General features: G+C 39.8%; 1 protein-coding gene across 1 annotated transcript in view; it reads right to left on the bottom strand.

The window, feature by feature from the left end:
* The window catches only part of LOC139737091 (membrane-bound transcription factor site-2 protease-like), a 92,836-nt gene that overhangs the window by 42,766 nt on the left and 35,954 nt on the right, over window positions 1-14,116 (bottom strand). The window contains exons 4-5 of the mRNA XM_071647768.1: window positions 5,867-6,113; window positions 2,832-3,012 (exon numbers count right to left, since the gene is read on the bottom strand). Of these exons, the coding sequence (XP_071503869.1) occupies window positions 2,832-3,012; window positions 5,867-6,113 (428 nt within the window). The remainder of the gene's footprint in view (window positions 1-2,831; window positions 3,013-5,866; window positions 6,114-14,116) is intronic.

Genomic DNA, 14,116 nt, shown 5'->3' with positions numbered 1-14,116 from the left:
TCCCTAAAATTCCTGATTATCCGAACATGCAATTATGCCCAAGCCCAAACTTTCATGATTTTTCCACAGGCAAACTTTCTCTATGGCATGTGTTGAAATCTTTACGAGAGTATGCACAAAATCCACCAGTTAAAATGCAAAATAGATGAAGTTCACTCCAGTAGAAAGGAGGGAGGGGAGACAACCCCCTTCCACACCATCCCCAACCCCCTCCCCACCACTGTCACTTCCATTAGTCGCTGGCTTACTCACACTTCACTCCAACTTCTCACTCTAGTTTGGCAGCCCTGCTATGTACAGTCTTAACTGATCGATCTACCTCTTAACCCAAAAATATTCTTGTATCTTCTGGTAGTGGTGAATTCTAACTTTGAGTAAGTTATTGTAGTTAAGCAATTGTCATTATTTTGGGTTGATAATCCCAGAGAATAATATATAAAAAGCTGTAACACTGACAATTCATGTAAATGTCTTAGACACACTTACCAGCTGCTAGAAAATGATAATTGTTAACCCCCCCCCCCCCAACTCAAAAAAAAAAATGGCATTGTAAAAAGAGACAATGCCAACTCTTGCTCAAAGTTACATCAGATATATACAGATTTTTGTTAATCTATTATGCTTACAATTCATTTGTAAATTGCATCAAGATGCAACGTTAATTCCCGTTTGTCTTATGATTGCTCCACTAACCAATTCCCAAAATTGTACAACTTACAACCTTGAGCATTAAAAAAAAAAAGATCAAGCTGGCTCTAAAAGGGATTTAAAGTTATCCATAGCTGATATCTGAAAAAATATAATGTAAGGCTTAGAACTTAACAAAAAAAAATTCTAATTTCCACGATTATTATCCACATCTGGTTTGTCTAGTTTGCCAATCAAGATTTTCTTTGGATAGCAATTGTGTTTAGCCTATTAGATAACAACCAATTCAAGCAAGGTCATGTAAGGTCATTTACAAGACCATACTCTCTTTATGCTCCCTCAGCTTACTCAAGTCACACAAAAAAATGTTGCTGTCATTGGTGTAGAAATATATCTGTATTTCGTGATTTTTTTGTCGTTACTCACGTTACACCCTTGTTACTTACATTACATTGTTACTCACGTTACAATTTTTGAACCTCTCTCATTATAACACAACTGCATATACACAACTCTTTCACCATTTTTCATATTAGGTAGAGGCAGTATGAAGAGAATTTCCATTGGCACATTTTAAATCCAAGGGAATATTAAGATATGAAACTATTTGAGTATTTTCGTTACTCACGTTACATTAGTTTTAGCAGTTTGGTAGTATGCAATCTACCAATTACTAGTAAAGTACAAACTAGTAACTGATACCCAATGCATCATAAAAATCAACAAATCAATTACATACCATTCTTTTATATTCTATGGATTCAACTCAAACATTCACATACATTTTCAATGTTATTCTCAATGAAAATGTAATTTGACTTTAAAGTGTAATATCTGCCATTCTGGAGGTATATTAGTGTAAAAAATGGCTGTTCCACATGCACAGATGTATACTGAACAAAATGAAATAGGTGGCAAGTTTCAACGTAACAATTTATTTTTTCACCCCATGACACCAATCTAATGGAATTGCCCGTCTGCACCGTGGACTAGGCAAAACTGCAGGAATTTTGTCACAAAATTCTGCATGTTCAGAATCTGAACTTGAAAAGTCAACCCTCTCTTCCACGCTACTATCCGATGAATCGCTCAAGTTTCTGGGGAAAGGGTTATCCAAAGAAAAATAGTTGTGTTATCCACTGTAGATGAACGACAAAAGCTAATAGAATCTGTATACAACATCGTGCAAATAAAACCGAGTAGCGTCTGCTTGAACTCGCATCATTCTTGAGACGACGTCGTCAGGACCTACTCACCGTTCGCATGTTTTGACAGAATTTCAAGGGGCGTTCCCAGAGCTGTATCTTCTCTCAAAATAGCACTTTCATCCGTCAGATTCAACAAAAAGTAGTTGTAAATGCAAAATCAGCACATATCATTACATAAAATTTGCCTAAACATTAAAATTAGGCTGACTTGGGCTTCAGGGCCCCTTTAAATGCAACTCAGAAAATAAAATGCAAGTGTATCAAATCACATGCAACTTTGCATTTAAACGCAACTAAATGCAAGTGCATTGCTGAAAAGACTTGTGTTAGATAATCCTACAAGACTAGAAACTTGTACAAAACTGAAACTCAGTTGTGTTTAAATGCAACTGTGAGCAGTACTGCTGCAAATTGGAGCGCGAGATTTTTTTTTTTTTCAGTTGCAGCAATCATCCTCTTATTTTACATGTTACTAACGTATGGGAATTTGCCCCTCATTGGGAAACCTCTCCGTGAGAAACTCTCATCAACAGCAAATTTTCATCACCAGGAGCTCCTGCTCAAGTGCCTGGATGTTGGCAGTTTGTGCACATTATTTTCTCTTGGTGATTGACCGCAATGCTTACATGTAAAATTACTGGCAAAACCTGGAAGAAGAAAAATACCCACTAATATTGCCCACTGGAAACTGGTAGTTTCCCGACCAATCAAAATACCAACTACAATTGCCCAGTAAAACTACCTTACATAGGTAATAATCTTCATTATCACTATCCTCCCTACTATGTACTAACTTACATCACCTACAAGATCTGGAGGTATTTTGCCCAAAATGTGATCATCACATCTATACATCATGTACCATACATGCCCGGGCCAGGTATGAAATAAACAATCCAAAGAAAATTTTTCCTTATAATAAATGCTTACAACTACTGTCAGAAGATGCACTCATTAGAGCTGATCTACACTTACGTTTTACAGCCCTGTTTAGAAGTTGTGCCTTGCCAGCTGGCATACAGTGGCCTAAGATGGGATAGAATACAGCCCCTCGTAGACACTGGGTCCACATGTCAGTGTTATACACAGGACAGCCATTGATGCTCGTAACCTGGTAGCCAGGGGCAAGACCACGAGGCCCTTGTACTGGGGAATTCTGATGAAAACAAGGGGATAAGCATGTATCACTAGTGATAGTATCAGCTGGGTCTGACACCCAAATCTGAATACTGCAAGGAACAAAATGATAACGAATTGGTAACGAGAGAAGAGTGTGTGTTTGTACAAAGACTTTAGCCCTATATCTATGTGTGGATTGAACATGATGAGGATAATTCCTTTTCTATTTGAAAAAAGGACCCCAAAGATGAGAAATTATGAACAATTTCAATTACAAATTTAGTTTCTGACTGCTAAAGCTCCTTTTACACTTTCACAGTTCACATCACAGATCATCCCAGATTGTCGCTCTTGGGTCATCTGTGCTTTCTCCGGCATTACTATATAAATGCTAGGAGACATCCAGCGTGATCCTTGGTGTGCTGGCATATTTGGGGGGAAATTAAGCTTGCTTTTGACTCAAATGCACAATTATACATTATAGCCATCATGGTTCCATGACAAATGGTCCGCAACATTTCTTCCGTTCACATTTGCTCTGTCGACATTTGCTCTGCAGACAATAGCTCTGCTGTCATTTGCTTCACCAATATCTGCTCCATCGACATCTGCTCTGCCAACATTTGCTCAATCGACAACTGCTCCGCCGACATTTGCTCCGAAAGGGTAATATTTGCTTCGATGTTATTGCTCTGCCGAGATTGTCTTCAAAGATACAGTATTTGCTCCCCTCGCAAGTGCTTTACTGACTCTGCAGAAGATTAACTTCTCAATTGTATTTTCAAGCACTTTATTAGTGGAAAAATGAGCACAGAAAATGGGATTCCATCGGATTCACACCCAAGACCTCCGGATTGCTAGCCCAGTGCTCTACCGACTGAGCTGTAGAAAGCCCTAGTTCAGTGTTCTTCCCAGAAACCCTTAAAGTAGTCATCACACGAAAAATAGCTTGATATTCATAAGTAAAGTGAATTATACATTTCTGGAAAGCTTAAGTCTCTAGGAATATGAATAACTACGTTTCAGAATGTAAAAACGTCTCTAGAATGATGGAGAGATAGTGTTTTGAGACCCAATCTGACTGCAAAATTTTGGGGACCGAAATTATGACGTCACGCAAGCAACGAATCAGCCCTGTGCTGATGCACTGTTGCTTTGCAGCACCGTGGTTTAAAGCATGAATTCCATGTGATCTGTGTAGGAGGCGAAGTCTCTTCTTCGCAGAATCAGGTACAAGTTGGTTAGAATTTTTGCAAATTTTTATTTCTTGAGTCCATCTTGCTTAGAATTACTAGTAAGTATAGAGATGTTATCTTTTTAGACTTCTACTAGCGCTTTTGTGCCTCATCAGTCTCACCTCTCAAACGGCTCATAGGCCTTGGCACTCTATTTGAACTAGAACCAGCTGCAGGCAAATCTCCTTACACGGTGTGTATTCTATCTAAGGGCAGATACTAGTATAGCTATGGCCGTGACGGCTTGTGAAGCTGCTTCAGCCACACAAGCACACTAAGAGCACATTTACACCAAACATGGTAACATCAACGGCAAAGCAAGTGTCAGTGGAGCAAATGTCAGCAGAGCAAATGTCAACGGAGCAATTGCTGGAAGAGCAAATGCCACAAAGCCACTGTCATGGAGCATTTGTTGCAATTTTTGAGCAATTGTCTGTGGAGCATATGTTGGTGGAGCATATGTCGTGTCACCAGCCATCATATATCCCAAATTCCAACTCAACTCAAATGCTCAAAACTGAGAGTAGTTACATCCAAAAGTTTCGTGTGATTTGCATGAAAATACTGTTGACATGGGTTGGCAACACATTTCTTAAAAGATATTGTACAAAACATCAATCACATGTGCTTAATTTCGACTGAATAGCTTTAAAAACCAACTGGTTTAAAGTAGTTCAATCCACAAAATGTATCTTCCCAATCTACCTATGATGGTGGCCACATGTGCCCAAGTTTAGGTTACTTGCTCAAAAAGTGAGAGGGTAGCTTGATCCACAAAATTTTGAAAGAGACTGACCGATCTACTCCCCAGCTCGTGACCTCAGCAAAGAATAATTTCTATACCTCCTCCCCCCCCCCCCATACACACACACACACATACACACACACACACACTGCAGCTTTCAATTCAGGACAGTAGGGCAGTCTTGCTCTATCCCAATTTGTTAGTTGTTTTAATTTCTGTGGATGAGGACACTTGCGTCAACCGTACTGTGTAAGCTGTCACATGCATGCTCACTGTACTTAAAGATAATATAAAGTTTTGGTACTTCAAAAGTTTCCCTGAGTTTCCTTGTCTTAGTTTGTGTTTCAGGGTAAAGTACCTTTCATATAACTAACACTGTGAGACTTACTCACCCCAAAGTGCTCTCATGTCTTAATAATCATGCAATATTGGTTTCATACCAGAGCAGAGTGGGCTCTGAAAAATTCTAACGAGCCATTAGTTTGACTCGACGCGGTACCGCGATAATCAATGTACACGTATTGTACGAAACCATTATTGCATGATTACTAAGACATGAGAGCACTTTGGGGCGAGTTAGTCTCACAGTGTTAGTTATATGAAAGGTACTTTAACCTGAAACACAAAATAAGACAAGGAAACTCAGGGAAACTTTTGAGGTACCAAAACTTTATACCATCTTTAAACACACAGTAGCTAGCCACTCCGTCCTGTTCACAGACCAAACACTGTTTTCATCAAGAACCTTCCTGAAAATCAACAGGATGGGGAGATGTTCAGTTTTACATGTGCGCAGATCAATTTTATGCTCTGTCTCCAGTCCTCTTTGCCATACTGTCCTAAAATTCAAAGCACAGAACTATGTACTTGAGGGGGCATAAACATTGAAAGAGCTACTAAAAACAACAAACCGGTGATAGCCATGTAATGGTGACGCCCTGCCCTGTGAGGTACAGTGGGTACAGGAGGTAGGGTAGAAACATTAGTATGACCAGCCCCAGGAGCACAAGCAGTAAATTGTGCCACACTCCAGCACAGTAGATCCGCAACTGGCTGAAGGGTGTCAAGGCCTGCAAGTTTTCAGTGTGGAGGTCAACATAAGCACCAGGATAAATCAGCATAATGAAGACTCCAAAGCCATTGACACGTACCTTTTCCCTGCATTATGACAGACGGGATGCATTGAAACAGAAATTCAGGTACAGGTATATGTTGCATCATGTATAGAATATCTCACCATTATCTGAGAGTTCCTTGCCTGTGATGAATGCAAACTGATACAAAACATGAAAACATGCATAAATACAAACTTCACAAGAAAACCAAATGAGGGTATGCATTAGGCCTTTCACACAACCACCAATAGTTGCTATCATTTCGATTGTGATTCAGATTGCAACATAAAACTTTTTTTGTGTGACTATTTGCGATATCCAAAATCATGATTCGCAATCATGACCACATTTCCAAAATAATCGCGATTATTGCAGGGTAAAGACTGTTTGAACAGTGTGCAAAATCATTTCAGTTTTCTTGTATCCCATACGGCTAGACACATAATGGAGGTCAAACTCCAAGACTCACACATGTGAAGTTTGACTTTCCGAAATTTAGGTTGCAATTTTTCTAAATGAACCAGTGTGATTTGGATCATAATCTCTTTCTTGTACATGTGAACAAGAGTGCCAGGATTTGAATCTCAGTTATTGGTACCGTACAGCTTTATATTGTGAAAGAGTATGTAGGCAAGTGCATCTTCTTCCACAGTCTACTTTCACACAATCTATTTCTTTCTTTTGTGTGTGTGTGTGTGTGTGTGTGTGTGTGTGTATGTATGTTGAATGCACAACCACCACTACGGTAACCTTGTAAAATGAATTTTTTGTGCTAAAGTAGACAGGACATTGCTTGGATTTGATTTTATAACCATGGAAAACTGAAGGTATTCTATTACTGCAAACTATTCAAAACAATGTTTATGTAACTGGGAAGTTTTATCTCAGCAGAGGCAAGTCCAATTTCTTTGCATGCCCTCCAAATGCTGAGGAAGGGAGAAGGTAGAAATATCTGTTCCAACAACAGAAGTTTACCCCACCCCCCCCCCCCCCCCCCCCCCGCCCTCGTAAAACTGTAAGGGTTGAGAGTATACCCTGATGGACCTGCAAACCAAAGAAAAATTGTCAAAGTGCAGAGTGTATACAAGTCGGCTGACCTAAATATGACCTCTGACCCTCTAAAAGATGGATAACTGGAGGCAGCATTGTAAAGAACAATAGGCATCTAGATCTGACCATCACATACTTGCTTTGATCTCACTGTCTGGGATATATTTCTTGAAAGTTCCGATGATATGAAATTACATTCTGTTTTGTGAGCAGCTTTATGTGGAAACCAACCAAGTTAAAATGTACCCTGATGCCTAATCATGGTTAACAAAAGAGTTGAAACAAACATGAATCATTTCAAGATAAAAGATTTACAAATATTGAAAGTTTTGCAAAAAGAAGTGAAAAGGGAAATAAACAGAGCTAAATCTACACTGTACACACAGAGAAGAGAGCTACTCTGCAAAGTTATTTTAAAACTACTACTACGTGTATCACTCATTGTGATTAATACCACCACCTAAAACTGAGGGAGTTAGCTCAACCAGTAATTACTTTGTATGTTTTTTATTGAGAAAAAAAATATATTGTTACCATGGCAATGTATTGTTCAATACTGAATAAATGTATGTTTTGCTCACTGATAGTCACATGTGCCATATATCAAGTCAAGTGCTAAAAACCTGAGTAAGATAAAACAATCAGTAATTTCTATGATTTTCATTAAAAAAATGTTGTTACCATGGCAACACAATGTTTGACATTGGCATCACAAAACCAACAGAAAGTCACCAGACGTGGACTTTTAGTTCAGAGCATGTTCTGAAAGAGCAGACTTTAAGCTTTAAAATGATGCATAACTCAAATAAAATGGACTCTCCTAACCTATTTAAATATTGGAAAGAAAGCACACACTCAGGAAAAGTGTGAACTGAGAAAAGAGGCTCTGAAGTACAGTATCTCTTCAAGTGCTTAATCTTTACCAAGCCGTGCTGGCGATGAATGGGACAAAAAACATGATGTAAACCTCTGGAGTAACAACAACGGAGGGATTATCAGATTAAACTGAAATTGAGCATGTCCTATTAACACATTCTGTCCATGATTAATGCCAAATTTTAAAGGTATTAGCCCACATTTGCAAACCCACGAAAATCAAAACTGCATAAAACAGGTCCAATATGACTTCAAGTACAAGTTATAACAGTAACATACCTCACCTGTTGCTCTTTGTCTATACCATTCGATAAAAGAGAGAAAATCATCGTTTTAAAATCAATTTTCAAACCAAGTCAACCCGACCCAAAATCGAATTACGAGCGCGGGCTAGCTACGTACATGTAACTTACACATGTATCGCATGCATGTAGTACGTACGTGGACCGGAGCTAGCGAGCGTTATACGCATGCATACGGTGCATTTTCATTTATTTTTATGAAAGTAATGGACTAATTGGAACGAAATTTTGCACAGGTGTTACTGCAATCATACCCAAACTCCATGCTAACTATGAGACCAATTGCTGCAGGTTTACAAATGTGGGCTAATACACCTTTAAAGCAGTAGCATCATAATTTCAAATGTTATTAGAGTTGAAAGTGAAGTGTACAAGGTTTTTAAGAAATGAAAGGGGACTCTAAAGACACACCTAATCACACTATTCTACCAAAAAGCTGTTCGAGATAAACTGCTAAAAAAAAAACTTTCCTGCCCATTTTGTGATCCCAAATTTTATCATAATGTAGAAAAGGACTTGCTCTTAAACCATTTAACCTATTTTCAGTCCTCACACAAAATCAGTCTGTGGGTGTGACTTTTTGTTTGTTTTGTGATGCACGGTCACAAATGAAGTTTGCACAACTATATTATCATAGCTGTCATATGTGCCAAATTTCAAGTCAAATGCTCAAAAACTGAGAGAGTTAGCTGAATTCACAATATCATTGTATGATTTTTAGTGAAAAAATGCTGTTACCCTAGTAACGCAATGTTCAACAATGACAAAAGATTAAGTTTGCACATCTATGTACTATAGTGGTCACGTGTGCCAAATTTCAAGCCAAATGTTAACTGAATCCACAGTATTTTTGCATGATTTTCATTCAAAATATCCTGTTACCATAGTAATGCATTTGCACAGATCTACGTACCATTGCGGTCACATGTGCCAAATTTCAAGCCAAATGCTCAAAGACTGAGGAAGTCTACTAGCTGAATCAACAATATCTTTATGTGCTTTTTAGTTAAAAGAATGTTGTTACCATGGCAATGCACTGTTTAACAATGACAAAAGATTGAGTTTGCACATCAATGGACCATAGTGGTGGCATGTGACAAATTTCAAGCCCAATGCTCAAAGACTGAGGGAATTACAATGTAACTGAATCCACAATATTTTTGTATGCTTTTTAGTGAAAAAATGCTGTTACCATGGCAATGCATTAACAATGACAAAAGATTGAGTTTGCACATCAATGTACTATAGCGGTGGCATGTGACAAATTTCAAGCCCAATGCTCAATGGCTGAGAGTTACAATGTAGCAGAATCCACAATATTGTATGCTTTTTAGTGAGAAAAAATGCTGTTACCATGGCAATGCATTGTTCAACATTAACAGAAGATTTGTTCTGCACATCTACATACTGCAGTGGTCACATGTGTCAAAATTTAAGTCAAATACTCAAAAACTCAGGGAGTTAGGTCTATCCACATATTTTTGTACGCTTGGTATAAAAACTGTTGTTGCCTTGGCAACAGATTTATTCACAAACCAAAAAAAGGCATATCTTGCACAGCTACACATTACATTCATCGCACATCCCAAATTTCAAATGAATTGCTATGAAACTGAGATAGAAATATGATCCCGACATTTTGTAAGATTTTTTAAAAATTTGTTGTTGCCATGGTAATGCATTACGCTACACTAACGAAAAAGGTGTCTTGCAAGTCTACCTTTGAAAGCGGTCACACACGCCAAATTTGGGGTCAATTGCTAAAAAAATGAGAGAGTAGTTCAATCCACAAGATTTTGCAACAGACCGACCGCCTTACCACCCAACAGGCCAGCCATCCAACTTCAGAGTGATTCCAATATACCCCTATACGCACTATGTGTGGGTGGGGGTATAACAAATATCACCAGGGATGCTTGGAGTTGCATGCAGAAGATGACCTGTTTTACATCAAACTAGAGACCCGGGCCAGGTCTTGCGCTCACCTAAGTATTGCAAGTTCACCCTACGCACAGTCACTAATTCTAAATTGCACATAGCACTGCCGTAGCTTATCACTTACAATTTGAGAGAAGATTTGTAAAGATTCCTTAACTTGGAAGTTTTGTCTGTATACCCCGCCCCCCCCCCCCCCCACAATCAGGCATTGTGCTCCAGTCCCCCCCCCCCCCCCCCCCTCGGATGGGGAATAGTGCCCATTTTGTACAAATATTCTATCACCAAAGCAATAATACCTGCCAAGTTTGGTGAAAATTCGATCATGCTCAAATACAAGATGAAAATTTACAATTAAAGGCCCGAATTTGGTCCTCCCCCCCCCCCCCCCCCCCCGTCTCCGAGGGGGGTACACTTGGATCCGCCCTGAACAAATTTGAGATCCTATTCCCCTATGGCAGAGACTCCCACCGAAAGCCCATTTTTCCAAAATCTCCCGTTCTCCCGTTTGAGATTTAATTTCTCCCACCCTGGCTCTGTGTCTCCCGCTTGAAATGATTTCTTACTTAATATCATTGTATGTTGAAAAATAAGCCTTAGATAGCACGAGAGAGCATCTAGAACCCTATAGAGCTTCCAGGGCCCTTAAGCGGGCCCTGGACCCCGGCCGCAAGGAACTTCGCGCTTTGTGCCCGTGATGTGCATTTTCGCGCACATCAAATTGGAGTCTCCCGTTTGCTAGGGGTTTCAGGCAGGAGAATCTCGCAATCAGAAGGTGCTTGGGGTTGGAGTCTCTGCTATAGCCTTTTAACAAGACCCTCTCGCTGTGTGATGCCTATAGCAGGCAGGCAAAGCAAGCCCAGCCGAGCGCGACAGTGCAATTAGAGCCTTTTTCGAGATCTGCTTCACACATTATTATTCATGACCAAAGGAACCCCACTGAATTATCATGTTAACAGGTTCCATTCAACCAATGTAATGATGCACTGTCCACATCCTCTGTCTTGGCATTGTTCGGCCTGTTCGCATGCATAAGTGGAGGTCAGTAGTATGCATTCACAGTATGCCAATCGACACGCAGATTGGTCAATTTTTACTACCCAGTTTGGGTAGCATAAAACGGTAATTTAAAGAGCTAACATAAGGATGCAAATCCGATCTCAAAAAGGGTCCTGCACTGTCTTATTCAGCTGGTCTTGCTCAGCAGGGCTCGCTTCATTCACCCTCCATTTGTTCACCACCATACAGCGAGACTGGCACAAGGCTAGTACACCTAGGGATGCTACCTGACAATTTTGGTGAAAATCCATCAAGGGTTTTCAGAAAGAAGATGAAAATGTTCAATTTAGGCCCCCATTTGGATCCCACCCTCCCTCCCTCCTGGACATGAAGGGGGCACCCCTGGATCCGCCACAAACAAAACTTGAAACCACATGTATCAATGTACTAACTCATTTAAGTGGATATTTTCGCCAAGTAGCGTTGAGTTGGATAAGATGAATTTCGCCTGTTTTTAATTTTAATACTGCAAAAATTCCCACTTTTACAATAGTATTCACTTAGCTCTATCACTTCTTGTTGTAGAGAAGAAGATTTTTAAAGATTTTTTAATTTGGGGGTGGGCCACTCTGGTCCCTCTACACACGACACATGATGCACAATGCACGACGGACGACGGACAAAGAGCAATTGCAATAGCTCACTTGAGCCTTCGGCTCAGGTGAGCTAAAAACAGGAGCTGTTTTTCCTACATGTCAGATAACCCAAGTCAGTTGGCAGATGACCTGAACGATTTCTTTTATTGATTTAAGAATGATAAGTTTGATGATGAATTACTTCATCAACTTGATACACTTCTCCAGGCCAATAGGTCAACCGGGTATGATTTTTAACCCGTTGAGGACTGACTGATTTTGCTATAACACTCATCTCCCATAGACCCTTCCCTGAGTATACTCGGGACTTGTCCTCAACGCAGCATGTTGATTGTATTGGCAACTCTATGAGAGTTATGTTTGCTGATTTCTCTCTCCCTTGTGTTTAACACAATGGAACCGTACCAGTACACACTATTAAATCAAATATCTGAAAATTATGTGCATAAATCCAACACTGTTGTTATGGATACAGGATTTTTTACAGAACAGAACTCAAACAGTCTCAGTGTCAGGCACTTCATCAGATGCGGTGTTCACTAAAATGGGGTACCCTGAGGCTGTGTACTTTCACCAGTGCTGTTTATATTGTACACAAACTCATGTCGGTCTGCCCTTGAAAATGTCTCAATTCTGAAATATGCTGATGATACTGCCTTAGTTGGACTAATTGAAGAAGGTAATGACAAGAATTATAGGAACTCTTTAGACTCATTTGTAGATTGGTTTGATGAAAATAACCTAGAACTTAATGAAAGGCTGACAAAGGAAATTATAGACTTTAGGAAGTCCAGTCACCAGGTGGTAACCTCAATTACAGTTCATGGAGTTGACATTCCAAGGGTAAACAGGCACAAAGTATCTGGGCACCATGATGGATGACAAACTGAGCTGGGGGAACGATGTGATTCAGCTGAAGTAAGGGCAGCCAAAGAATGTACTACTTTCAGTGAGGAAACTGAAGTCTTTTCATATTGATGACACTGTTTTGCATTGAAAGTGTCATTGAAAGTGCTGTGTTATACGGCTGTATTGTATGGTGCAGTCATCTCAGGAAGGGAGACACCCTCAAAATAAAGAGGTTGTTCAAACAGGCAAGTAAACTCACGGTGCTGCCGCAAAAGTTTAGGATGCTAGATGTTTTTATGAATGCACATCTCAAATGAGTTTTAAGAAAACTGCTCTAGAAACATGGCCAGTATTGCACATACAAATGTGATGCAGCAGGAGCCGAAGCGGCAGTTTAACACTGCTGAATTCAAAGTGTCCTCCGCACATGAATCAGGGATACAATAGGACCCATGCAATATTTAGCAGATTCACATCTATGCAATTACCATAACAACAATGCAGAATAGAAGGCATCTTACATCCATAGTTCAATAGAATTTCATGAATAGCAACATCTTGCATAGGTTGATATTTGACATGTAAAACAGGGCTGCACACTGGCGCCGGTCCGACGGTCAAAGACCGGTAAAAGTCACTGTCGGACCGGTAACTTTTCAGGAAATCCACAAGTTACCGGTCCGACATGACCAGTAAAAAAAAAAAGCATTGGTGGGGTCAGTAGAAAGGAAAAGAGCAGCCCCGATCAGGGAGAAACAGAATGCAAGATATCGCACTGTTCAACAAGTTTTACGCAAGTTTCGTTTATGTCTACCGGTGCAATTTGTACAGTAAACATAGTTTTTAGCACTAGCAGTGGACCAGTTACATTCGCGCTCGCTTGCGCATTTGGCGCTGCTCACGCACTGCCATGCAATGCAATACATGCAAAGCACACGATGCAAATTAAAGCATGTACAGTGTAACTGCTTCTCGTTTGCTAGCGATCTGCGGTCATGCCAGACAAGAAGCATTGAAAGAAGCGCACGCATTTCTAGATCATTTTACTCATGATTTTTTAACGCAAGCTCGATCTGATCCCGGCTTCGCAGCAGCGTGGCAGTTATGTTAGAACTAATTTACTTGTGTCAATTTTTAGAAAAAGTAAAAACACATTCGATATTCAGCGATACAGTGAATGGATCTGATTTCGTTTATTTTCATTTTGCACAGTCATTTCACAAATTAATATTTTCATTCGCTCAGAATGTTCTCATAACGAAGATAGGCGCAAAAAGGATCACAGAATCGGCCCTTCCGTGTACTTTTTAAGAACGCATGCAAAAAATGTGAAGAGATAATGCTAGGGAGAAAAAAATATCATGAAATCATGGCAGTCC

Source organism: Diadema antillarum, unplaced genomic scaffold, assembly GCF_040938485.1.
Source record: "Diadema antillarum isolate AM-2024a unplaced genomic scaffold, OU_Dant_1.0 seq00000682_RagTag, whole genome shotgun sequence".
Taxonomy (NCBI): domain Eukaryota; kingdom Metazoa; phylum Echinodermata; class Echinoidea; order Diadematoida; family Diadematidae; genus Diadema; species Diadema antillarum.
The sequence above is the reverse complement of the archived record's forward strand: the minus strand, read 5'-3'. Positions and strand labels throughout refer to the sequence as shown.